Here is a 26,811-nt window from a genome sequence, read left to right on the forward strand (position 1 = left end):
TGGGTGCCCAGGCAGAGAACAACACAGTAAGGGAACCCAGGAGAACTGCTCTGGCATGTGGCTCAAAGTCTTGGGTTTTGCGGTGAGGGGGTTAGTTTCTGGGCTCTCTCTGGCCAATCACTGTAACTCAGGGTCCTTCTGGTTGTGCACACATGGCTCAGCCAAGGTGGGTTCCTATGAGAAGGATTCTGGGAGATTGGTAGGACATATGGACTGGAGCTTCCTCTCTCCTTTTGACCTTTCATAAATTCTTCGGTTTAGTGGTAGCTTGTTAGTTCCACATTCCTTGCCAGGACCTCCTGATGTAAGATAATTTGTGCAAGTGGTTACTATCTTGCCTGACCAAGGTGGGAGGTGTTGGTCAGTGGTTTCCCTAACATTATCTTGGTGCTAATTATAATATTAAAAAAAAATAGACATTGTTGTAGATTTGAAAGTTCCCAGAAGTGGGAGTTAGGGTTCTGAATCCCAGTTCTAGTTCTACCACTATTTCTCTGTGCCTCTGTTTACTCACCACATTAAAAAGCAAGTTAGACAAGATTATGTTCAAGGTTCCTTCAGTTCTGAAACACACTATCTCTCCACATTCACTTAGGAATACTTAAGCCATCCACAAATATACACTTTACCCCTCCCCCTACCCTACCCAGGGCATACAGACTTTAGCTGTTACTTAGAAAAAATGATTATGTTCTGGCACTGAGGCTGATCGGGAGAGCTAGTCATTGAGAATTCAAACTTAGTGTCTCAGTTCAGATGCTCAGTCATGTCTGACTTTGCAGTCCCATGGACTGCAGCACACCAGTCTTTCCTGTCCATCACCAACTCCCAGAGCTTGCTCAAACTCATGTCCATTGAGTCAGTGATGCCATCCAACCATCTCATCCTCTGTCATCCCCTTCTCCTCCTGCCTTCAATCTTTCCTAGCAACAGGATCTTTTCCAATGAGTCAGTTCTTCCCATCAGGGGTCCAAAGTATTGGAGCTTCAGTTTCAGTATCAATCCTTCCAGTGAATATTCAGGACTGATTTCCTTTAGGATAGACTGGTTGGATCTCCTTGCAGTCCAAGGGACTCTCGAGTCTTCTCCAACACCACAGTTCAAAAGCATCAATTCTTCAATACTCAGCTTTCTTTATGGTCCAGCTCTCACATCCATACATGACTACTGGAAAAACCATAGCTTTAACTAGATGGACCTAGTTGGCAAAGTAATGTCTCTGCTTTTTAGTATACTGTCTAGGTTGGTCATAACTTTTCTTCCAAGGGGCAATTGTCTTTTAATTTCATGGCTGCAGTCACCATCTGGGACCCAAGGAAATAAAGTTTGTCACTGTTTCCATTATTTCCCCATTTATTTGCCATGAAGTGATGGGACCAGATGCCACAATCTTAGTTTTATGAGGTTGAGTTTTAAGCCAATTCACTCTTCTCTTTCACTTTCATCAAGAGGCTCCTTAGTTCCTCTTCACTTTCTTCTATAAGGGTGGTATCACCTGCATATCTGAGGTTATTGATATTTCTCCCAGCAATCTTGACTCCAGCTTGTGCTTCATCCAGTCCAGCATTTCGCATGATGTACTCTGCATATAAGCATCCTGATGTACCCTGCAAATAAGCAGGGTGACAGTGTACAGTCTTGACATAATCCTTTCCCTATTTTGAACCAGTTGGTTGTTCCACGTCTATTAATATTAATAGTAATTTGGGGCTAACAGAACTCAACATCCACAGGACATGAAAGCAGGGTGCACAGGTTTATGATCCCAGGGAAATAAATCCTTCATCTTCTAGCATTTCATTCCTGAGCTTTTTGCCTATGCCAATAACAAAAAGTGGTTTTCTCCGATCAGTCCAGAACAAACTTCCAAGCATCTGTGCATGAAAGTCATCTGGATGATAAAACCTAGGAAAAAGTCAAAACTGAAAGAGGAAATGAGAGCTAAAGAAAATAAGAAATATCCAAAGGATGTGAGTAGAAGACCTAGAGCAAAAGACAGAGGCTATAGAAGGGAGATGTATAGGGGATTATGTTCATGCAGATCAGAGAGGGGATATATGTATGTAGTAGCACGTTGGTAAAGTAAGTTTCAAAAAACAAGCTGAGATTTATAGCATTTGCTGATTTTCATGGTATAAGCCTTTGCCCATGGCCCAATGTATTCTATGAAGAATTAATAACTGATAACAGAATTACTGCTACTTCCCTGATGGCTCAGAGGTTAAAAATCCACCTTCCCTGGGTGGAGAAGATCCCTTGGGGAAGGAAATGGCAACCCATTGCAATATTCTAGCTGGAAAATCCCATGGACAGAGGAGCCTGGCAGGGTACAGTCCATGGGGTCTCAAAAGTGTCAGTCACAACTTAGTGACTAAACAACAGCATCACCAACTTAGCATTCAGTTCTTACAATGGGATGAGCTGACTTGAGCTCAGCAATGATACTAAGCAATGCCAGGAAATAATCCCCTTGGGATAATAACTTTTCAATGACCTGAAAATTCACTTCTTCTGTTTTTCTTTTAATGAAACTATGACTATGCTTTACTCTGGGGTGTCAGTGCACATGTCTTAGTCTTCAAGAGGAGATTTTTGAGTAGGGGCTTATGTAGAGTGAAGTGGTTTTACACCTCACATGACAGGCATCTCTCTTCCTTGGTTCAGATGACAATCACTATTCCTCCAGTTAACTTTCTAGTAGGAGGAGGGGAGAAAGGAATGGAGTATTAGGGTCACTGTCCTGTATTCTCACCCTGCCCTCTGGCCTCTCGCACTCCCAGTGCTTCGTGGAATGCACTAGCTTGGAGGAAAACTGGAAGAGCTAGACTCTAAAATAAGTTAACTATTATCCATAGTCTAGGCCAAAGAACATCAAGGAAATATTTGCAACAAAGTTGTCTTGGAGACATTTTTTTCCATGCTATTTTTATGTACATTTGTCACGGGCCTGCCATTGATGCCAAAGTTCAGCCTCTGGGCCCTGGTGCCAAATTGAATCTTGGGAACAGAGTCTTGGGTGAGGTAGAAAAGAATAGGTTTATTGCTTTGGCAGGCAAAGGGGACTGCAGATGGCTAATACCCTCAAAACTGTGTGTCCCAACCCAGAGGAGTTGGTAAGGAGGTACGTAATAATGGTTCAATGGTGGGGCTTCTGATAACATTAGGGTGTGTGCAGGGCCTGCATTCCTTTAACTTGGCCTCAGGCAGTTTCCTGTGGTTCTTGAGGTTACCAAATCATGATCTCTCTGTGGAATGAAGAATGCTTCATCAAGCAATTCAATTTAGTTCAGTTGCTCAGTTGTGTCTGACTCTTTGCGACCCCATGGACTGAGCACACCAAGCCTCCCTGTCTATCACCAACTCCCGGAGTTTACTCAAATTCATGTCCATTGAGTCGGTGATGTCATCCAACCATCTCATCCTCTGTCCTCCCCTTCTCCTCCCACTTTCAATCTTTCCCAGCATCAAGGTCTTTTCAAATGAGCCAGCTCTTCACATCAGGTGGCCAATGTATTGGATTTTCAGCTTTGGCATCAGTCCTTCCAATGAATATTCAAGACTGATTTCCTTTAGGATGGGCCAGTTGGATCTCCTTGCAGTCCAAGGGACTCTCAAGAGTCTTCTCCAACAAAACAGTTCAAAAGCTCAATTCTTCGGCTCTCAGCTTTCTTTATAGTCCAACTCTCACATCCATACATGACTACTGGAAAAACCATAGCCTTGACTAGATGGACCTTTGTTGGCAAAGTAATGTGTCTGCTTTTTAATATGATGTCTAGGTTGGTCATAACTTTTCTTCCAAGGAATAAGCGTCTTTTAATTTCATGGCTGCAGTCACCATCTGAACTGATTTTGGAGTCCCAAAAAATAAAGTCTGTCACTGTTTCCACTGTTTCCCTATCTATTTGCCATGAAGTGATGGGACCGGATGCCATGATCTTAGTTTTCTGAATGTTAAACTTCAAGCCAAATTTTTCACTCTTGTCTTTCACTTTCATCAAGAGGTTCTTTAGTTCTTCACTTTCTGCCATAATGGTGGTGTCATCTGCATATCTGAGGTTACTGATATTTCTCCTGCCAATCATGATTCTAGTTTGTGCTTCATCCAGTTCAGCATTTCTCATGATGTACTCTGCATCAGTTCAGTTCAGTTCAGTTCAGTCGCTTAATCATGTCCAACTCTTTGCAACCCCATGAGTTGCAGCATGCCAGGCCTCCCTGTCCATCACCAACTCCTGGGGTTCACTCAGACTCATGTCCATTGAGTTGGTGATGCCATCCAGCCATCTCATCCTCTGTCATCCCCTTCTCCTCTTGGCCCCAATCCCTCCCAGCATCAGAGTCTTTTCCAATGAGTCAACTCTTCACATGAGGTGGCCAAAGTACTGGAGTTTCAGCTTTAGCATCATTCCTTCCAAAGAACACCCAGGGCTGATCTCCTTCAGAATGGACTGTTGGATCTCCTTGCAGTCCAAGGGACTCTCAAGAGTCTTCTCCAACACCACAGTTCAAAAGCATCAATTCTTCTGCACTCAGCTTTCTTCACAGTCCAACTCTCACATCCATACATGACCACTGGAAAAACCATAGCCTTGACTAGATGGACCTTTGTTGGCAAAGTAATGTCTCTGCTTTTGAATATGCTATCTAGGTTGGTCATAACTTTTCTTCCAAGGAGTAAGCGTCTTCTAATTTCATGGCTGCAGTCACCATCTGCAGTGATTTTGGTTAAGTTAAATAATAAGGGTGACAATATACAGCCTTGACATACTCCTTTCCTGATTTGGAACCAGTCTATTGTTCCATGTCCAGTCCTAACTGTTGCTTCTTGACTTGCATACAGATTTCTCAAAAGGCAAGTCAGGTAGTCTGGTATTCCCATCTTTTTAAGAATTCAGAGGGCAGATAATCAGAGGACAGACAGACTGAAAACCATCAAGCAATTAACATCTTCCATTTTTTGGGAGTTTTAGTTTTGCAGAAGAGCTCGAAGACATTGTATTCTTTGAGACAGAACCAGGATCCTGTCCCACGGCTACGCTGTCGTTTCTTTTTTCTTTTTTGGCCACACTGCACCACTTGTAGGATCTTAGTTTCTCAACCAGGGATTGAACCCAGGCTCTGGGCAGTGAAAGCAGGAAGTTGTAACCACTGAACAGCCAGGGAATTCTGCCCTATTGTTTCTTGACTATTCCTCCCTTGTCTCTGTACCCCCATCCCTGATTAGCGCTGTTTGAACCTGCCCTTTGGAACTGAGTGAAGGTCATGGAAGCTGAAGCCTATTTCTCACAAACAAGAAATGGAGGACACAGAAAGGCTTCCATGCCCAGGAGCTCCACAGAGTCCTGCTTGGTTTCACTGTTACAATAGAAGAGGATAAACAACATGACCCTGAGTCTGTAGGCATCTTGATGCCTTTCCTGCCAAGATCAGACTGTTCCTCCTCTTATTTCATTTCTGTTCCTTTTAGTGGACTCTAGGTTAGCAAATATGAGGCTGCAGGCTGAGTCCTGCTGATTTTTTTCCCCCCAATATTGTGTGTTCTAAGTAAAGCACATTGCGCAATACTATTTCATTTTGCTGATATTTTAGTTTGCTGAGCCATGATTCCTACAAGTTATGTAAACCACAAAACAGCATTTCCTGTGGCAATGCCAGTCAATGAGAAGCTGTAGCCAAAGTTATGCACCAAAGACGTACTTGACAAGACCCTCTGACTTCACATCCTTGTTCTAAGATCTGGATTCCCCTCTATTTAATAGAGTCACATTGCTTCCCTAAACTGAACATGAGGCACAGCTGTCTGAGAACATATTCCCAAGACATTCTGCCCTAACTGTGATAGTCTCACATCAGGAAATGGCAATTGCAGTCCTGCTATTTATTTATGAGCAATGTGATGTCTCTTGAGTAATAAGAGCAAACTGGGAAATAAACTTCCTTCCTGCTGTTGAGATTTCTACAACTTGCAGTACTTCAATAAATGGAACAAACCAGCATTTTAAATTTAATTATAAAAGAGGTATGCTTAAAATGAGGCCAAATTAATATAGGATAAGTGTACAGTGTAGGTTAGATTCTTAAAAAGCTAAAAAGTAAGTCCGTCTCCCATTGCACAAGTTTTTAAGGATACTTTGAGGAATCACTGAAAGTAAGATAGCAATTCTGCTTTTCCCAACAATGCCTTATTGTATTATATCATCAAGAGTTGATTATAGTTAAAATAGCACTTAATAATTGATCAAGAAATTATATTTAAAGATAGATACTTATTACATCCCTTAGTATAACTTTCTCATCTGAAGTCTTAGCCAATAAAACGTATCTGTTTCTGTTCTTCTTCCTTCCCAAGAATGCCCTATTTCAAGTCATTAAGCACTGTTGCAGTCCAAGCACTATAAAATGAACTTTGTGTCAATAAAAATGTAAATGAGTAAATATTGTTTCCAAAGAGCAATAAGTCCTCTAAGGGGGCATCAACATGAGCACAAATTTAAATACATGACTATAATATTCAACTTTTTTTCCAAAATTCATTTCTTCAATTATCTGCTCTAGGATACTTTTGAAATCCTTCCCCAAATTATCTATACACTTGGGTCCATCTCTAATAATTGTGGGGTCTTGGGGGAAGGTTCAAAGAAGGCCCCACATTCCCCTGCCTAAATATTTGAAGCTTTCTAAAGAAGTTAACAGAATGTTAAATAAAATAGTTTTATCCTCCTACCTTGACAAATATACCTTGGCAAATATATACCAAAAGCATTTTAAAAGTAAATAAAACTTATGGATTTTACATGATGAGAGTCCATAAAATAGCAAAGATAACTGAATTTTATTATTTCACAAGCCTGGGTGTTCTGTAATTGTACCAATCATGTTAGCATGCATACAAAATAAAGATATGTAATTTATGAGTTATGCAATATTAATGGCTTAAAATTTATTTTTTGGCTACATTTTAGCAGAATTTATTCTTAAGTTTTTAAAATATTTATTAGTTGCAGCATGCTGGGTCTTTGATCTTTGTTGCAGCATGCAGGATCTTTAGGTTGTGGCATGCAAACTCAGTTTTGGCATGTGGGTTCTAGTTCCCTGACCAGGGATTGAACCTGGGCCTCCTTGCATTAGAAGCTTGGATTACCCTCTGGATCACCAGGAAAGTCCCTATTAAGTTTTTATGATTGAAATTTTCACCTGGTTTGTGTTCTCAGACAGTCATGCCAAATTAGATGTTACTTGAATTATTAATCCTAAGGGCATTGTTAATTTTAATTAGAAGTCTTACTCTGCTAAGTGAATTTTCAACAAGATTTCTAAAGCATTAGTTAGATTCAAAAATGAACCATGAATTTTACATCATGTTTATATTACATTATAATGGGTTGCTTACAATACATTACCTAGACACTGAGCTTCCAGAATAAATGAGAAAACGCACAGTGGACAGATGCCTTCAGGCTGTGTTTATTGAGAGGATGGGGAAATAATTGGTCATAAGGGTGCATAACTCTTTTGAGTTCCCCCAAGCTTTTTAGGTCATCTTCTGTGAAAATTCTGTTTTTTTTGTAAAAATACATACCTCCAGCTCTCCATGGGCATTCTAAGGCAGAAGAAAATGGAAGGGAGTCCAACCTCCACCTTTATTGTTCATTAACACTCCCCCCACCGCTGTGTTATTTTGGGGCAACTCAGCCTTGGGACTGGACTTTGTTAGACAAGAAAATAGACAGTAAAGTTTCAGGATTTTTAGAATATTAAAGAGCACTTGAACAAGAATTGCAACAACATCCTTAGAACTCTACCCTTACTCTGGAAAAGAGGAAACAATATAGTCCATGTTCCACACCATCCTAATGTTAGTTTGGTAAACATCAAAAAGGAGCAAGAAGAAAATAGAAGAAAGGAAAGGAAGATAGCGCTAAGTTATGTCTGACTCTTGGAATCCCATGAACTGTAGCCTACCAGACTCCTCTGTCCATGGGATTCTCCAGGCAAGAATACTGGAGTAGGTTGCCATTTCCTTCTCCAGGGGAACGTCCCAACCCAAGAATTGAAACCAGGTCTCTCCCACATTGCAGGCAGATGCTTTACCAACTGAGCTACAAGGGAAGCCCAGCATATAAAACAGGAAGGGCATTAAAACACAGAACTGGCTCCTGCCTCCATTGTGCGCTTATGGCTACCCCTAATTTTACTTTCTGTTTCAAAGTCTCCATTCACGAATCTTGGACCACCAGTGGGCCAAAGCCTCAAAGTTGACTGAAGAACTTCATATCCAGGCTTCCCTGGTGGCTCGGTGGTAAAGAATCTACCTGCTGATGCAGAAGACATGGGTTTGATCCCTGGTCTGGGAAGATCCCACATGACCTGGAGCAATTAAGCCTGTGTGCCACAACTATTGAGCCTGTGCTCTAGAACCTGGGAGCCACAACTACTGAAGCTTGTGTCCCTAGAGCCCATGCTTCACAGCAAGAGAAGCCACCACAATGAGAAGCCACCACAATGAGAAGCCTGAGTGCTGCCACTAGAGAGTAACCCCTGCTCACCGCAACTAGAGAAAAGCCCAAGCAGCAATGAAGACCCAGGACATTTAAGTTAATTAAATAACTTAAAAAGAAAAAAAAAAACTTCATATCCCTTGGATTTACTTCTCTTTTCCCTCTTTCAAGGATCTTTCATTGTTTTAGGCCATTTTTCTCATGGCTCTCTAGGTCTCCCCTTCTTTTTGAACTCATGATCAACCCTTTATCTTTACCTAGTTCCCTGCTGGATACCACAGATAGGAAGAGTGGAAATGGAAAATTGGCTATCACAGAGTTACGCACACTGCCCACACTGCCAAGATGAACAATTTTTATTTTTTCCTCAGTTCCCTCTTCCCAGGGAAGTAACAAGACTATGAAAGAAAGCCTGCATTCAGTGCTTAGAAGACACTTAAGCATTGGCATTACCAACCATAGCAACAATTTCTGTGTTCCAGAACAGGAAAAAGCTGCACGATGTTGTGCTTCAAATGACCGTGCCAATGTTTATCCTTTTTACAGAAAACAGGTTTAAGCCAAAGTTCAGAGGGATATTCCTGGATGTTTCGCTCTGCAGAAATCCCTCAGGACCTTTGCTCTAACAAGGGGTGTGGTCAGGGAACCACAATAATTATTGAAATTGCATAATTTTCATTTTGGTGGAATAGAATCAAATTTTAATCTGTTTTAAATAAAATAAATTTAAATTTTCCTGCAGGCTCAACTTTATGGAGCAAAATTCAGACTCACTACTCAGTATTGGGAGAAGGAAATGGCAACCCACTCCAGTATTCTTGCCTAGAGAATCCTGTGGATGGAGGAGTCTGGTGGGCTGCTGTCCATAAGATCACGCAGAGTCAGACATGACTGAAGCGACTTAGCAGCACTCAGTATTTGAAGACTCAAAAAAGTGACCACAGTAGAGAATGAACATTTTTTTAAGAGAATGAATTTTTATCAGGGCAGGTTGAAAGCTCAGAATTTAAAACATAGCCACTGACATTGATTTTAACTGTAACTATACAAGGTATATAAGGATCTGACTGCCTCTTTCATAAAGCTTTGCCTATTTTTATCTTTTTTATACTGGACTTTAATGCAAGATAGAGAAAAAAAATAGCTATAAAGATTTGAGAAAAAGATTATACCCTGGATAAACATATTACTATAGAAATTCCTTTGTAGTTAAAAATTTTTTAATCTGTTTAATAACCAGCTAACATATAATCATATTGAACTTAACAACATTTTGTTACAATTATAGAGAATATCATCAGTCTGTTATCTTATGGGATTGAAAATTCTCTTGATTCAAAGCGCACTTCAGGCTCAATTGTAGTGTTCTCAGGAAGGTATTGCCTCAGTAGTGGGGTCAAATTAATCCTTGCCTAAACAGTATTTGGCCACCTGATGTGAAGAACTGACTCTTTGGAAAGACCCTGATGCTGGGAAAGATTGAAGGCAGGAGGAGAAGGGGACAACAGAGGATGGGATGGTTGGATGGCATCACCAACTCTATAGACATGAGTTTGAGCAAGCTCCGGGAGTTGGTGATGGACAGGGAAGCCTGGTGTGCTGCTGTTCATGGGGTCACAGAGTCGGACACAGCTGAGTGACTTAACTGAACTGAAAGGGCATTTTTGTTTTGTTTTGTTTTGTTTTTGGCCTCACTGGGCAGCTTGCCAGATCTTAGTTCCCAGACCAGAGACTGAACCCAGGTCCCTGGCAATGGAAGTGCAGAGTCCTAACCACTACGCAGCCAGGATATACCCCTATAAGGGTATTTTGAACTCATACTTTAAACAGTTTAAAATCAAGCCTTGAAAGTCAAATTGATTCCAAATAACCTAACTGCATTCCAGAACAAAATAAAAAAATATTCGAAGTGATACAAAAATATACAAGGCATTTCACTTCTCTATTGTGTCTCATCAGTTTGATTTTCATTCTGAGCATCAGATCACTACTGCTAATTAGATAATGGTGTTGCAGTCATCAACTCCTATAGTTCCCCCCATATAACTTTCAGATATTTGTCTGTTCTCTCTTTCATGACCCCCAGGATAAGCTCACATCATTTATTTCAACAATTATTCTATGAAGGGCATCTTCCTCTGGGCCAGAAATTGTGCTATTTATTGGAATTCAAACAGAAGTCTCTACCCTTGCTCACAAGCTAATTCCAATCTAATGCAGCAAATGTTTGCATAGATGAGATGAAGTGCCCTAAGAAGATAGAGACAAGAATGTCTGGGGGAGCTGTGGAAAAACACAATTATAGATGATATCATCTCATAGGTTCCTATTAGATGTCAAGAATCACTTCTAACCCTCCCAGTGACACTTCAAGGCAGGTAATATCCCCACTTTATACTTAAGGGAGCAATTTCAAAAACTTTAAGAAACTTGTTAAGAGGCAACCTTAAGCTGCTTGATTCACAATTCTTTCTACCATAGCATGGTTCTTGTAAAAGGAAATGACATGTAAGTAATTACTTCCTAGAGGTACCAATAGATGAGCTTGATCTTAAAAAAATAAAAACAAAGAGAGAGACTTACTAATAGTCAAGCAAAGAACTAAACTGAAAAAAGGAGAAATGGGTGCAAACACATCAAAATCTGAATGATCATTGCATGTTTAGAGAAGGGTTTATTCTGTAAAAACAGAATATAGGTGAGGGATGGAGCAGATATGCATTAAAGAGAGAGTAGATAATGATTTCTCTGAGAGATTTGCTTCCTTTCTGAATTTTCCCCTCACATTTAACCTTCAATGCCACAAGAATTATCCTGTAAAAATAAAACCATGTCACTCATCTATGTACAAACATCCAAGGTTTCTCTTGTGTCCCCTGGTGTAAGGTCTAACTTAGCATTCATGGCACGTGTGCCTTGTTTTTCCAATCTCTGAAATGGGTGTATTTTGAATATCTATTTCCTCGGTTATTATAAGGAGATTTTACACACACACACGAGTCTTAGTCCTGTTTTTCATAACAACATAAAAATGGCATGTTTTTACTAAATGTTAGTGATTAGGAACAATAGCTATTATTATTATTGCTATTCTTTGTGCTATCATAGTATAATGGGCTGAATCAGACATTGAGCAGAGATATTTTGATAAAAATAAAGAATATCAAGTTGAAATACAAGTACTTCAACTGATTTTTTTTAACTTAACACTTTAGAGAGTGGAGTGCATGTGGTAAGATCTTCTGGTTTTGCTTTTCTTTATTTCCTTTCTTATGCTTGCTACAAACAATTTCCCTAGTTTGACCCAATAGCCCGAAGAACTGAAATGAATTTTGCTCCATGTTAACCTTTATTTTAGATTAACTCCACCGAGAACATTGTGAAGCTGTCACCCTTATCTGTAAGAGCATCAGAAGTAGGCATTCCTGTCAGGAAAAGCACAGGTTGTACAGTAATTTAATGCAAGTACCCATTGTGCAAACTTGCAGGGAGTGATGAAATCAAAATGGCATGACTTCAATTATTTTTTTTTTTCTGCCTGCCTGGAAATTCTCAGAAGGTGATGTCTACAATCTAGGAACTTATAACACAGTCACAACTTTGATCAATAAAACAAAATAATCAAAAGACTATTTTTGCTTGTGGAAGTTCTTTTTCTACATTCAAGGGTTTAATTTCACATAGTTATCTGTGTACATTCGAAAAAAATTTTCACAAGATAATACTTTATTTGTGATACATTACAGTATATTTTCTTTTTATTCTATCTATTATATATTAAAATAATAGTTATAACCCACAAACTTGATTATATGACCTACTAATGCACTGCAGCCATGAAATTAAAAGATGCTTACTCCTTGGAAGGAAAGTTATGTCCAACCTAGATAGCATATTCAAAAGCAGAGACATTACTTTGTCAACAAAGGTCCGTCTAGTCAAAGCTATGGTTTTTCCTGTGGTCATGTATGGATGTGAGAGTTGGACTGTGAAGAAGGCTGAGCACCGAAGAATTGATGCATTTGAACTGTGTTGTTGGAGAAGACTCTTGAGAGTCCCTTGGACTGCAAGGAGATCCAACCAGTCCATTCTGAAGGAGATCAGCCCTGGATGTTCTTTGGAAGGAATGATGCTGAAGCTGAAACTCCAGTACTTTGGCCACCTCATGCGAAGAGCTGACTCCTTGGAAAAGACTCTGATGCTGAGAGGGACTGGGGGCAGGAGGAGAAGGGGATGACAGAGGATGAGATGGCTGGATGACATCACTGACTCGATGGACGTGAGTCTGAGTGAACTCCAGGAGCTGGTGATGGACAGGGAGGCCTGGTGTGCTGCGATTCATGGGGTCACAAAGAGTCGGACATGAATGAGCGACTGAACTGAACTGAACTGAATGCATCACAACCTGTAGTTTAATAGCGTTGTTTTAGTCTCCTATGACAACCAAGCTTAGACAGTCTGTGATAGAGTCTAATCCTTACAAGATTCTTGGAGAATTAGTAGAGATAGTTTGCTCAGACCAGCTAGGCCCTTCATACAGCCTGCCTGTCATCCACCTTCACTCTAATTATCAGATCCTTTAATATGATTATCAGTGTAGGAGGTCTTTGAGATTTCCGTGGGATGAAGTGTTTAGAGCTGAGTTGGCATAAGCCAGAGGATCTCTGGGCTGTTGACACTCTGGGGCCTAGAAGCTGTCATTACTCATACATTTTCATTTGATTCCTAGGGCAAACTAAATTGAAGATTTTAAAAAATGCATTATTTCCTAGGAGGGCTTAAAAAATGAAGTGCACTCAGTAGACTTAAGATTTATATGGTGTCTTTCTTCCCCGTCTTTCTTTCCTTATCCAGAGAAAGACTTAAATTTGAGCCAATGGGCTTCTGAATTAGAAAGTCTTCAGTTTTAATTTTAACGCTGCCTTTAAGATCCTTTGTGCCATTTTCTTTATTGATAAAATGAGAATAATGATATCAACTTCATAGCATTCTTGAAATTATGAAAATGATATTATGTAAAGCTCAGGTACTGCATCTGACATAGAGTTGGGACCTAATAAATTTTACTCTTCTCTTCCTTTGGTTCCTTACATCTAGAACATGTATTATTTCCAAACAGTCCAATCCCTGAGCAAACAAGCAACCCACTAAGCATACCACAGATAAGCAAGAATTTTTCTTTGGTAGAACTGCATCCCAAAGCTCGGGTGTTACGGTCAATAAAGAAAAGTTTAGCACACCGAATATAACCTGCATTTCCCCCCAAATGAAATTGAAAAGTCTATTAAGTCCGACAACCACCAAGTTTATAAGACTATAAAGTATATCTGGTAATTGAGAGGCTATCTTTACTTTTTTTTACCTTTTTTCTTCTGTGGAAAAAAAAATAGAAAATAGAAATAAGCATAATATGTAACCATATCAATTATTTATTAGTTCACTGAGTCAAACACAACAAAGAGATTGCACCTGTGTCCAGTTTTTATAGAGGACAAGAAAGCTTGAAGCCAAAGGGGTCACCAACCACAAATTGAGTGAGAACTATCAAGTCTTAATTATCAACACCCTCAGGTGGCTCAGAGGTTAAAGCATCTGCCTGGAATGTGGGAGATCTGGGTTCGATCCCTGGGTCGGGAAGATCCCCTGGAGAAGGAAATGGCAACCCACTCCAGTACTCTTGCCTGGAGAATCCCATGGAGGGAGGAGCCTGGCGGGCTACAGTTCATGGCGTCCCAGAGTCGGACAAGACTGAGCGACTTCACTTCAGCTAATCTTTGTGCCGTGCTCAGTTGTTTAGTTGTGTCCGACTCTTTGCAACTCCATGGACTGTGGCTGACCAGGCTCCTCTGTCCATGGAATTCTCCAGGCAAGAATACTGGAGCGGGTTGCCATTTCCTTCTCCAAGGTATCTTCCCAACTTAGGGATCGAACCTGCGTCTCCTGCGTTGGCAGGCAGATTTTTTACCACTGCACTACCTGAGAATCCCTAATCTAATTTCTACACTGTAATTTTAAAGGACAGTTTCCCAACCTTTATCAGCTGCTAAAATCTATTGTCATTATTTCTTTGTCCTTCTCATCTCTTCCTCTAGAGAAGAAAACTTTGTCCTTCCTAGTACAGCTACATTCTAAGAAAACTTTAACCACAGTAAATGATAAAAAAAATGTGGTTAATGTTTTTGGTAAGTTACTGGCATAAGCAACTCAACCAACCAAAAATTAATTAAGAAAAGTAATGCCAATGAATACCTAACATGGTTTTCAACTCTATTAAAATAATTTACAATATGAGAATCCCCCACCAGGTTATTATCACCAACAGTGTTTCTAGTCTTTATTTTCAGTTTGAAGTATGCCCAAGAACTTTCAGGGTCATGCCAACATTTCCCCTCATCTGTCCATCTATGCCCTCAATCACAATCACTAAGTATCACAAAATGTGCTCAAGAAATAATATTTAATTGCATAGATACATATTTAGATAGAGTGTATCACATGAGATACATAACCAAGGCATCCTGCTCCCCTTTCTTCCATATTTCCCACCCACCTGTCCTAGCTGAATCTCATGGTTCTTTAATCTCCTCTACATCAGAACCTTCAAATGACACACTATCTTGGTCACCCCCAAGCAGAACCTCACCTTTGATATTATTCTCTCTAGAACGGAGCAACGAGATTACAGACACTTTCCAAGACTAACTTTTTGTCCAAACTCTCCAAACATACATCGAACATACCCAACATCCCCCAGGGACCTGAAAGTCCCTCAAAGATTATCCCCCTGCCCCCACCACCATTTTTCAGCCTATCATACCTTATCCTGCTTCCTGCACCTTCCATCTCAGCCTGGACTCTGTGGTTAGTCATTTCTGCAAATTAAGGTCTTCATGGTTTGCTGCTGCTGCTAAGTCGCTTCAGTCGTGTCCAACTGTGTGTGACCCCGTAGACAGCAGCCCACCAGGCTCCCCCGTCCCTAGGATTCTCCAGGCAAGAACACTGGCGTGGGTTGCCATTTCCTTCTCCAATGCAGGAAAGTGAAAAGTGAAAGGGAAGTCGCTTCATGGTTTACACCAGGCTAACCCCATGGTCTTGCTCAGTTTTACCATTTGTCTTTGTCTCTGAGTTACATGAAGAAATGAAATCATGTCTGTTGGTATCAGTGTGCTTTAATGCTTTTTAGGCCTAAGTGATGTTTCCCTGAAATTTTACAGTCCTTTTGTACATTAAGATCAACTACCTCTGTACTTTTAGCGCTGTTGTTCAAATCCTCACCATTTCCCTCAAACACCCAGGCTACTGTCCGTAGCCCTGACTACTCAGTGCCTGCTTTGTCCCACTTTATTGTGATGACCCCTAAACTCATCTCCCTTCATCCTCAAAATCTCTCTGTGCCTTCACCTTTTCTCCTTCTACTTTCTTGGTATTGAGAAATAATTACCCCACCCTGAACCCATGTGCTAAATACAAACAGTCAATAAAACTGATTGCTTAATCTCAACTAAGTACAAATTCATGCATGATACTTTCTTTTGGCTTTTAAAAGCTATTCTTAATTTAAGCTATTTCATTATTTTTCTTTATTTAACAATATTTTATTTTACTTTCAAGCACATTTCGCAAATGTGAACTTAATTGGTTTTCATAATAATCCTATGAAGTATTTTCAGCACTTTAAAAGAAGTAAAAATGTTTAGGTTGGCTATAAGCTGGTGGAAGGCAGAATGGACAAAAAATAAAGCGGATACAAAAGAAAAAAAAAGGCTGCAGTGAGAGATCACATGGTGTAGAAAAAACAGAGGATGAACTCCATTCCAGCCCCAAATAATAAATCTTGCTATTTCCTGTCCTGAACATCTGTTGACTTCCTTACTAGCCTTCTGTAAGTACCAGATAAATGCTAATGCCATCACCATCCCCTCACAAAGAGCTTTTATCTTGCTTTGTTTGATAAGACTTTGATTACTTATGACACATGCTGTGTGTGTCTGTATTAAAAAAAATGTATATACAAATGGACAGAGTCAAGAGGAATAAAAACAAAAATAAAAGTATTTCTGGTGCAAAATATATGGAATGTAGTAAAAAAAAAAAAAACACTGGAAAATACACTATGGACAACATTCAAAAATCAAGTCTGTGATTCTTTATTCTAATTTTTCTAGCTAAAATTTGTGACACCATGTGTGTGATACTTTCATTTGTGGTTTATACACTCATCTATGTACACTCATATGTATATATATGCGGGCTTCTCAGGTGGCACTGGTGGTAAAGAACCCTTGCCAATGCAGGTAGACGTAAGAGATGCAGCTTCCATCCCAGGGTCAGGAAGATCCCCTGGAGAAGGAAATGGCAACCCACTACAGTATTCTGGCCTGGAGAATCCCATGGACAGAGGAGCCTGGCAGGCTGCAGTCCATAGGGTCGCACAGAGTCAGACACGACTAAAGTGACTTAGCGCACACAATCATATATATATGTATGTATACTCATCTTTAATACATATATATACATATACACAGACACATATATACACATATATATTTATACACACACACATATACGGCATCACTGACTAAATGGACATGAATTTGTGCAAACTCCAGGAAATAGTGGAAGACAATAGAAACTGGTGTGCTGCAGCCCGTGAGGTGACAAAGAGTTGGACATGACTTAATGATTGAATAACAACATTCATCTATTGACTTCCTAAATTTTGCTTCCATGAAACCACAGTCATCATGGTTTTATTCTCCAAAAGAAAATTTTATAGCATAAACTATGCATTTCCATGGAGACGTTTCCCCTTTCCCTGTGTTGAGTTCCCTTTTTAAAACTTGTCATAGCACTATTTCTTCATATTGCTTTATATGATCATGGTGGCATTTATTTAATTGAGGCTTCTTCCATAAACATTATAAACAATTTTAAGAAAATAAAGATAAAAACTAACTTGAAGCAATTTCTTAAAATCTTTTAAAAATTGCCCAAAGTAACTTGGGGCCTCCTGAGTGGCTCAGACAGGAAAGTGTCTGTCTGCAATGCAGGAGACCTAGGTTCGATCCCTGGCTTGGGAAGATCCCCTGGAGAAGGAAATGGCAGCCCACTCCAGTATTCTTGCCTGGAAAATCCCATGAACTGTGGAGCCTGGTAGGCTACCATCCATGGGGTCTCAAAGAGTCAGACATGACTGAGTGACTTCACTTTCACTCACTTTCAGTGTAACTTGAAATGATTTGAAATCATTGCTAATTGCTCAACTCACCCAAGGCTTTATTACAGATACAACAACAGGAGTTACCTAATATGCAGAGAGGAGTATATTGGATAGACATTAATGAATGTCAAGTTAAGAGTTGAAAATGTCAGGTTAAGAGTTAAGAATGTCAGGTTAAGAGTTTGGAGTCTATCCAGTTTTGCATCTCTTATAAATCATGTCCTAACATGTTATACACAGTAAGAAGTTAATAAAGGTCTCTATTTTTTTTTGTCTTATCCTGAGCCTTTTATTTAATCTGACCTTCCCTCACATATTTCATACTTGGGAAATTTGTGCACATAGGTCAAGGAAACACTTTGAGATGGACTCAAGAGCATTCTAATGGAATTAGAATTAACACCTGGACTGGTTTCTGAGTAACAGGTGGAGGCTACACATAGCCTTCAGTGACTAGATTTTGCCTCCATCTCTCCTCTCTTCCTGCCTCACGGGTTAAGCTCCAGATATATGAATTGCTGTCTGTTCCAAGTAGACATGATACTCATTCTAACCTCAATGCTTTTGTACATTTGGCATCACCTTCTGGAATGTTTCCCCTATCCTTTGATCTCCTGATTCACATGAGAAAATTTTATCTATCCTTTATGACTCAACTCAATAAGTACCTTCCCTTCAGAGAAGCTGCTCTGAAGTTCTCTGAGAATTTGGCCCACCCTCTTCAGAAACAAGACTAGGTATCCTACCTCTGCTGCTGCTGAGTCGCTTTAGTCGTGTCCGACTCTGTGCGACCCCATAGATGGCAGCCCACCAGGCTTCCCCATCCCTGGGATTCTCCAGGCAAGAACACTGGAGTGGGTTGCCATTTCCTTCTCCAATGCATGAAAGTGAAAAGTGAAAGTGAAGTCTCTCAGTCGTGTCTGACTCTTAGCGATCTCATGGACTGCAGCCCACCAGGCTCCTCTGCCCATGGGATTTTCCAGGCAAGAGTACTGGAGTGGGTGCCATTGCCTTCTCCAATCCCACCTCTAGGCACCTACCATATTCTAGGCATACTTTTCATGTGATGTTCTAGGCTACTTCATAATTGTCTGTATATAAGTCTGCTTCTCTTAGTAGACTGAAAGTTTTGTGATAATGGAATCAATCTTTTTTTTATATATATTCCTTGAAGCTAACATGTTTCCAAACTCATAAATGTTAAGTTTAAAGTGAATAGATGGAGAGAAAATGGGAAGGAAGAATTTAAATAGTGAAGAATTCAGTCTGTTAAAAAGATAACTTTATAAGCAATATGAAAGAAGGAGGTATTTTTCAGGACTCTTTACCTGCATGTGGTGTAATCACAACCCAAATTGACTAAACAAGGGAAGAGAATCTATTGTATATGACAGTGAAAGTCAAAGGATTCGTTGTTTTTCAGTCCCTCAGTCATGTCCGACTCTTTGTGATACCATTAACTGCAGCATGCCAGGCTTCTCTGTCCATCAGTATCTCCCTGAGTTTGCTCAAACTCATGCATATAAAGGATTAGGTAGAACAAAGCTAGACTCAAGTTCACAAACAGCATCTCCCATAGTCTTGTCTGTGTAAACTATGTGCTTTCCTCTGTGGCATTATATTCTCAGGCAAATGTTCCCTAAGTCATGGCAAGACTGCAGATTTCCATCTTACCAGTTTAGCAATCCCAGCTAGAACCAAGAGCCTCTCAAAGCCCCTTAATTCCCTACTCTCCTGCACAACTGACATTGTCTTATTAGCCAACCTTAACTCATTGGTTCCATTGTGAACCCATGTTGACGTGTGTGAGGACATAGGTAGGAAGCAGGGAGCAACAGTGTCCTTGGGTCACAAATTCTCTGTCTTGAGCTCAGAATTGAAGTCACTTTAATCACATGGATTGCCAAGGGCAGAGGCAGGGATTTCCAAAGGAAAACTAAGGTTCTATTTTAAGAAGAAAGAGGTGAATTTTGTGGTGATTCACTGATTAGGGCTACACACTTTCACTATTGAGAGTGTCAGATCGATAGAGAAGTAAGGTCCCTGCTGCACCTGTGTGAACCCCTCCACCCTCCAAAAGAAAGAAGGAAAAGAACAAAGGTGGGTGCCAATCAGGAGACAGGTAGAGAAAGCAGCAGACATACTCATAGGAGAGCTCGGAAGGGGAGGTTAACAATGTTGTTCAACTGAGCATTCTTAGAAGGATGGGAGATCTTGGGATCTAGTAACTTGTTCAGTGATCTTCATTTTCTCTCTTAAGTGTAGAACTGTTCTACATAAACCATAGCTGTGAGGAAATGGGAATGGTAGCATTGGCAGTTATGTCAACAGAGCTCTCAAGGTGAGCTAGGACACGGCAGAGCCACACCACTCGTTCATGCTGGCCAATGAGCAAGGTCAGTGTTCAGCATGGAACAGTGACCTTAGATTCTGCAGGCATGTTACCTTGTATTAATCAAATCTCAAAGATACCTTTACAGTTACAGAATAGAATAGAATTTAGGAAATTGAGCTTCTATTTTAGAGATGACTCCATTGAATTCATGATTGCATTGATTTATGGCTTGTGCATATAAAAGTGGCATTCGGGACATATTAAAAATTAGAAATAATTTGCTTATCCTGATAAGCTTCATATCACTGATGCTTTTAAAATTTTCTGAAACTCACTGTGGGGCTGACCTGAATTAAATAATGGAAAGCAGTACATTATTAAAGGAAAAACAATCCTTTTTTATTCCTTCCTGAAAATAAATGATTTTAATTTAACAAGTTCCAGAGGTCATGTTATAGATAATTCTACAGATAAAGAGTTGATTCTTGACGTGTCTCATCCTTTTGGCTGCTGTTGTAAGTAAGCTGAGATTCTACTTTTCCTTGGTATTTATTCATGTCACTCTTTGGGTTGGGTCTGGGAACCATTACAGCTAATACTTTTCATTGTTTGAGCAACTAACTGTTAATGCCCAAGGCAGATAGACAGTCATTTCTTAAATATTTTCTCATTAATGAATTGGGAAATTTTTTTTACTCTTATTCCTATTTTATATGAGAAGTAATTGAAAGCAACAGTGGATTTTAAAAAGCTATTCCAAGATTCTCAAAGAATATGGATGGGTTCCCCTTTACAAAATTTCTAATGCTAAAAAAATTTAATGATAAATTAAGATATGTTTCTCTGAAATATACATATACATATATATATTCTCTTTACAACAGAGGTTGTTGTATTTATTGTGGTTGTTGTTTAGTTGCTCAGTTGTGTCTGACTCTTTGCAACCCCATGGACTGTAGCCCACCAGGCTCTTCTGTCCATGGGATTCTCCAGGCAGGAATACTGGGCTGGATCACCATGTTGTGTTTATGCAAGTAACTTAATCAGGTCAGGCTGCTATAACATAATATCATACACCGAGTGAGTGAGTGAAAGTCGCTCAGTTGTGTCTGACTCTTTGTGACCCATGGACTATACAGTCCATGGACTGAATTCTCCAAGCCAGAATACTGAAGTGGGTACCCTTTCCCTTCTCCTGGGTTGACTAGGCTGAAATAACAAGCATGAGCCTCTTGATGAAGGTAAAAGAGGAGAGTGAAAAAGCTGGTTTAAAACCCAACATTCAAAAAACTAAGATCATGACATCCAGTCCCATCAACTCATGTCAAATAAATGGGGAAAAAATGGAAACAATATCAGGCTTTATTTTCCTGTGCTCCAAAATCACTGCAGATGGTGACTGCAACCATGAAGTTAAAAGACACTTGCTCCTTGGAAGAAAAGCTATGACAAATCTAGACATCATATTAAAAAGCAGAGACATCACTTTGCCAACAAAGGTCCATACAGTCAAAGCTATGATTTTTCCAAGAGTCATGTACAGATGAGAGAGTTGGACCATAAGCGAAGACTGAGCACTGAAAAATTGACACTTTCAAATTGTGGTGCTGGAAAAGACTCTTGAGAGTCCCTTGGATGCAAGGAGATCCAACCAGTCCATCCTAAGGGAGATCAGTCCTGAGTGTTCATTGGAAGGACTGATGCTGAAGCTGAAGCTCTAATACTTTGGCCACCTGATAGAAAGAGCTGATTTATTGGGAAAGATCCTGATGCTGCGAAAGATTGAAGGCAGGAGGAGAAGGGGATGACAGAGGATGAGATGCTATCAATGATGGATAGCATCATTGATTCAATGGACAGAAGTTTGAGCAAACTTCAGGATATAGTGAAGGACAGGAAAGCCTGGCATGCTGCAGTCCATGGGGTCGCAAAGAGTCAGCCACGACTTAGGGACTGAATAACAACAAATTTCTCACATTTCTGGAGACTGGGAAGCAAGATCAAAGTATCTGCAGATTTGATATCTGGTGAGAATCTTCTTCTGGTTTGCAGGTAGTGAAATCACCTTGTTTTATTCTAACATCACTGAGAGAGACAACCAGCTCTTTGGGTATCTTTTGCTATAAAGGCACTAATCCTACTGTGATGACCCCATCCTGATGACCTCAAATAAACCTAATCACCAAAAGGCTCCATGGTCATATACCATCTCAGTGAGGTATAGGGCTTCGGCATAGGAATTTTTGGAGGGTGCTAACATTTAATGCATAACAGTAAGGTTGTCAACACTTCTATTTTATTTAGCAAATATTTATATAGCACTTTATATGTGCTACTCTTTGGACACTACTGAGCACACACTCTTCTAGAAATGTTAACACATTTCATATTCATAGCAACTCTGTGAGGCAGACACTATCATTAGCTTGCTTTAACAGAGGAAGAGCAAAAGCAGGGACAGATTAAATAATTGACCATGATCCCATGGTCACATGGCAGGTAAATGTGCAGTTGAGATTTCAGCCTTGACAGCCTGATTGACAAACTCCCTCTGTTCCTGAGGCAGACCCTCTTCTTCCGCTCCCCAATCCTTCTCACAGCATCCACAGAACATCACACACATCCCCAAGGTCCTTACCTACTCTGGAGGGTCAACTTAGACCAACTACAGTTTAATCCAAAAAGGGATATTGAAACTGATGCTGAAAGTGAAAAGCCTTCAGTTACATAGAATTTGAAATGTAAGTACATTGATAGTTGATTCCCAGGAGGGAATCAGTCCAAAGAAATAGGCAAATTCAAACAACACAGAGTGAAATATACTAGTAATCTAGTATTTGTGTCCAAAGCCATATCTGTTTGCTGCTTAAAGTCAGGAATCTTAGGCACTAGCTTTCTGATCTTAAGATCTTTTCTGCCCACAGACAGGCCTAGGATAGGTGAAGGGACCTCCTGAGCCCAACATGGCCCTTAATAATACCTGATATCTGTGGTGGGTGAAAACACAGCCTTCTGTATAACAAAAAGTGGTGTTCTTGGAATCACTAAGTTCCAGAATTTCGAAGAAAAGACCGATAAGAGATTACAACACAGTATCCTAAAATAAACAGGGAATCAACCCATTTAATAGGTCCCTGGCCCTCACCCCCAGTCCATATCTCAAAAAAAAAAAAAAAAAAAACAATGGCACTAGCATGATTTATTTTTGATCCTAGAACATCAGGAATTAGACAAAGGTTCTTACATATAAACTGAGATGACAGATGTTATTTTAAGCAGTGCATTTATTTCAGGGATTCATAAAATCTACAAAATGCAAATTAAAGAGAAAGAGGAAAGACAGACAAAACAAACAAATAAAGGCTGCCATTCTAGCCTCAACTCGTTCAATCTCCAAAATAGATGTGTCTTTGAAAGAAACTAACTCCCCCCTAAGCTGTGGTGCTTATACTATACTAGTCTAATCAGTCTGACAACTCTCGCTGACAACTAGGGGTGTCCGGCGCCCATGGCACACCCCTCTCGACCTTAGGTAGCCCCAGCCTGGCGGCGACTCATTCCCCTCCTGGGGATTTGGGCACAAAGAGGACACCCCCACCCCGCGTGCGTGGATTCCCTGGGAGGCAGGCGGGGCCAAGCCTTCCTTCCGCACCGGGAATGACCCGCGCGTCCGGGAATTTCCCGGGCCCTGGGCTGCCAACTCCCGCCCCAACCATGGATAAAAGGGGTTCACCCGGCTTGGGGAGCCACAGAGCCCGCTCAGCCAGCGCTCCCGCCAGCCTTCCCGCAGCAGACACAGACCCTCCGAGCTGAGACCCATGGCCCGAGCCGCGACCGCCGCCGCCCCCCGGCTCCTCCGCGCAGCGATGCTGCTCCTGCTCCTGGTGGCCGCCGGCCGGCGCGCAGCAGGTGAGACCCGGCGCCCGGGATCCCCTGGGCCGTACGGGGACGGGTGGGTACCCCTGGGGACAGCCCCTAACCCACTCTGTCCTTCCCGCAGGGGCGCCCGTGGTCAACGAACTGCGCTGCCATTGCCTGCAAACTTTGCAGGGGATTCACCTCAAAAACATACAGAGCGTGAAGGTGACGCCCCCCGGCCCCCACTGCGGCCAAACCGAAGTCATGTAAGTAGAGCCACTGTTGTTGTCCTTGTCACCCCTGTCGTCCGGATGCCCCAACCTAGACTTACAGCCCGACCTCCTGCCTCACGTGGATTCTCCCTTCTCTCTGCAGAGCCACTCTTAAGAATGGTCAGGAAGCTTGTCTCAACCCTGAAGCTCCCATGGTTAAGAAAATCATCAATAAGATGCTAAACAAGTAAGTCATGGATTTTATTCCTACTTGCAACTAGAGCCACTGGTCTCAAATACTGGCATCTACCTCCTGAAAATAGTATTTGATAAATCCACAGTTTAGTTGTAAGACTAAAACCCATTATTTCCCCATTAAATTTGGTCTGCTCTAGTGTCCTAAGGCTATTTCCAGCTCCCTCTGTCCTGGTCCTCCTCTCCATCCCCATTCAAATGAGCCTGTATGTTCCTAAAAGATTCAGTAGGGCTTTCCTGGTGGCTCAGAAGGTTAAAAATTCACTTGCAATGCAGGCGACCCAGGTTCAACCCTTGGGTCAGGAAGATCCCCTGGAGAAGGGAATGGCTACCCACTCCAATCTTCTTGACTGGAGCATTCCATGGACAGAGGAGCCTGGCGGCCTACAGTCCATAGGGTCACAAAGAATCAGACACAACTGAGCGATTTCAAAAGATTAAGTAAATTTAACCAGAAATGGTAAAATGCTTCCAAACCATTAAAGAACAGATGTTGTTTACCTCCATTCCTCAATGGTTTCTACCTGAAAAATGGAGACCCAGGTCTCCATGGGCAACAGGGACCTCAAAAACTTAGCAGTGAAGAGCAGGACTTTGCAGTGAAAGCTCCCTGTCTAGGATGCCTGTGAAAGTTTTTTAATCCCTTTGAGCAGAAACCTTTTCTGAGTGCGGAGCTGGGCCAGGGTCTGCATGGAGAAGTCCCTCCAGCCTTGGGGCCTGTACAAGAAGAGTAGCTTTCCTCAGCACTTATAACCCTAACCCTTTTCTCATTGCAGGGGCAGCACCAACTGACCTAGAGGGAAGTAAGAAATTCATTAGTGACAGTTCCTGAAAAGTGGTCTCTGCTCATAGAGGAACTGAAAATGAAGAAGAGAATGGCTGGTTTCCAGGGACAACTAGAAAGGACTTGATGTGCTGGACTATTTTATATGAGTTCTATTTATTTATATACGTATTTATTTTTCAAAGCTGGTATTTTAGTCTTTTACATGTTAGTGTTTAAAGATGTGATTATGTTAAATCAAACATAACCCAGTCCTGATTGTTATTTAATATGAAGATGATGAGTTTTAAATGTTTTATTCCACTGATATTTATTGGAAGACCATAAAGTGCCAGGCTCTGTGAGAGAGGTGGAGGCAGTGAGTGGGAGAGGGGAATTTATACAATCAGACAGTGAAATCACTATTAGAATCAGGGAAAGTATGTGCATTTCTATTTCTTTACTTTTTAAAAAGAATGTCAGTTGTTATTTATTGAAATGATTTCATATTATGTGATCAACATTTTTATGTTGAAATTTCCCTTGGACATTTTATGTCTTGCTTGTAAGGCATAATGCCTTGTTTAATGTTTACTATGTGGTGTTTCTCTTTGTTTTGGAACAAAGAAGTTAAAACTACTGTTACATTTTTTAAATGACATGAAAATAAAAGTTTTGCAAAAAAAATAACATGATTAAGTTTTGTTTTATTCTTCTTGATCTTTAGTTCCTACTGGGTGGTCAAGGTATTATACACTCAGGCTTAGGTTGTGCTTAACTTTATGCCAACTCCAGGCTGTTATTCCCTTTTTTTCTCTAACTTGAGAAGGAATATTTGATATACTACCCTCCTCAACCACTTTGAGAATTCTAGTTTTATAAAAAGAAAATTGCTGTTTTTTTCACACTGACCAATTTGTTACTCAAAAGTAGTTCTTTATAAACTGTTGAATTTTTATTAGTATTTCAACAAGGGCTCCTATTAAATTGTTTTGATAAAATGGTTTTTCAAACAGCTATGCAATTCTTTTCCTTTTAATGAAGCTGGGAGAAAAAGAGAAAAGTAGATTATTCCTAAGAACAGGAGCAGTTTGTGTTGTTTAAAATGACAATAATAATGGTCAGTAGAAATAAATACATAGTGTACAGTAAAATATATGACAAAAGTAGCACAAATGATAGGTAGGGAGATAAATAGATTTATAATACAATGTGTTATACAATATAATACATTGTTAGGGAAAGCTTTAAAGAAAATTGCAATGTGGCAAGAATATAGTAATTTTTAGGACAACCAATAAAAAAAAAGCTAAATTTTAGATTTAAAAATCTAAAAAAAGGGAGAAAATGGAATAAAAGAAAATACCTGTATAATACAAAAGGAGACAAAAATTAAGGAATAAAGGAACAAAACAACAGATGGCACAGGGAGAAATGGCTTCCTTTTGGAGGGATTTCTAATAATATAAGTAGAGCCTCTTGAAGGTGGGGTTTAATTCCAACCCTTTCACACACACCTGAGTTTGAGCTGGACTTAGTGACTTACTTCCAAAAAAGAGGTAAGGAAAAAGGAAAAACAATAAACTTACAATAGAGAATCTGTCACTTAACCAAGTGATTAAGTTTATTATCACCACTTGATATCACATGTACTCATATGACGTGAT

General features: G+C 40.3%; 1 protein-coding gene across 1 annotated transcript; it reads left to right on the top strand.

The window, feature by feature from the left end:
* The first annotated feature begins 23,805 nt into the window (after window positions 1-23,805).
* CXCL3 (chemokine (C-X-C motif) ligand 3) lies at window positions 23,806-25,831 on the top strand. Its single transcript, NM_001046513.2, is given in 4 exon segments — window positions 23,806-23,965; window positions 24,057-24,180; window positions 24,290-24,373; window positions 25,158-25,831. Coding segments are annotated over 4 exon segments (315 nt in total). The 5' UTR covers window positions 23,806-23,874; the 3' UTR covers window positions 25,174-25,831.
* Window positions 25,832-26,811: the final 980 nt, after the last annotated feature.

This window comes from Bos taurus, chromosome 6 (assembly GCF_002263795.3).
Source record: "Bos taurus isolate L1 Dominette 01449 registration number 42190680 breed Hereford chromosome 6, ARS-UCD2.0, whole genome shotgun sequence".
Classification (NCBI taxonomy): Eukaryota; Metazoa; Chordata; class Mammalia; order Artiodactyla; family Bovidae; genus Bos; species Bos taurus.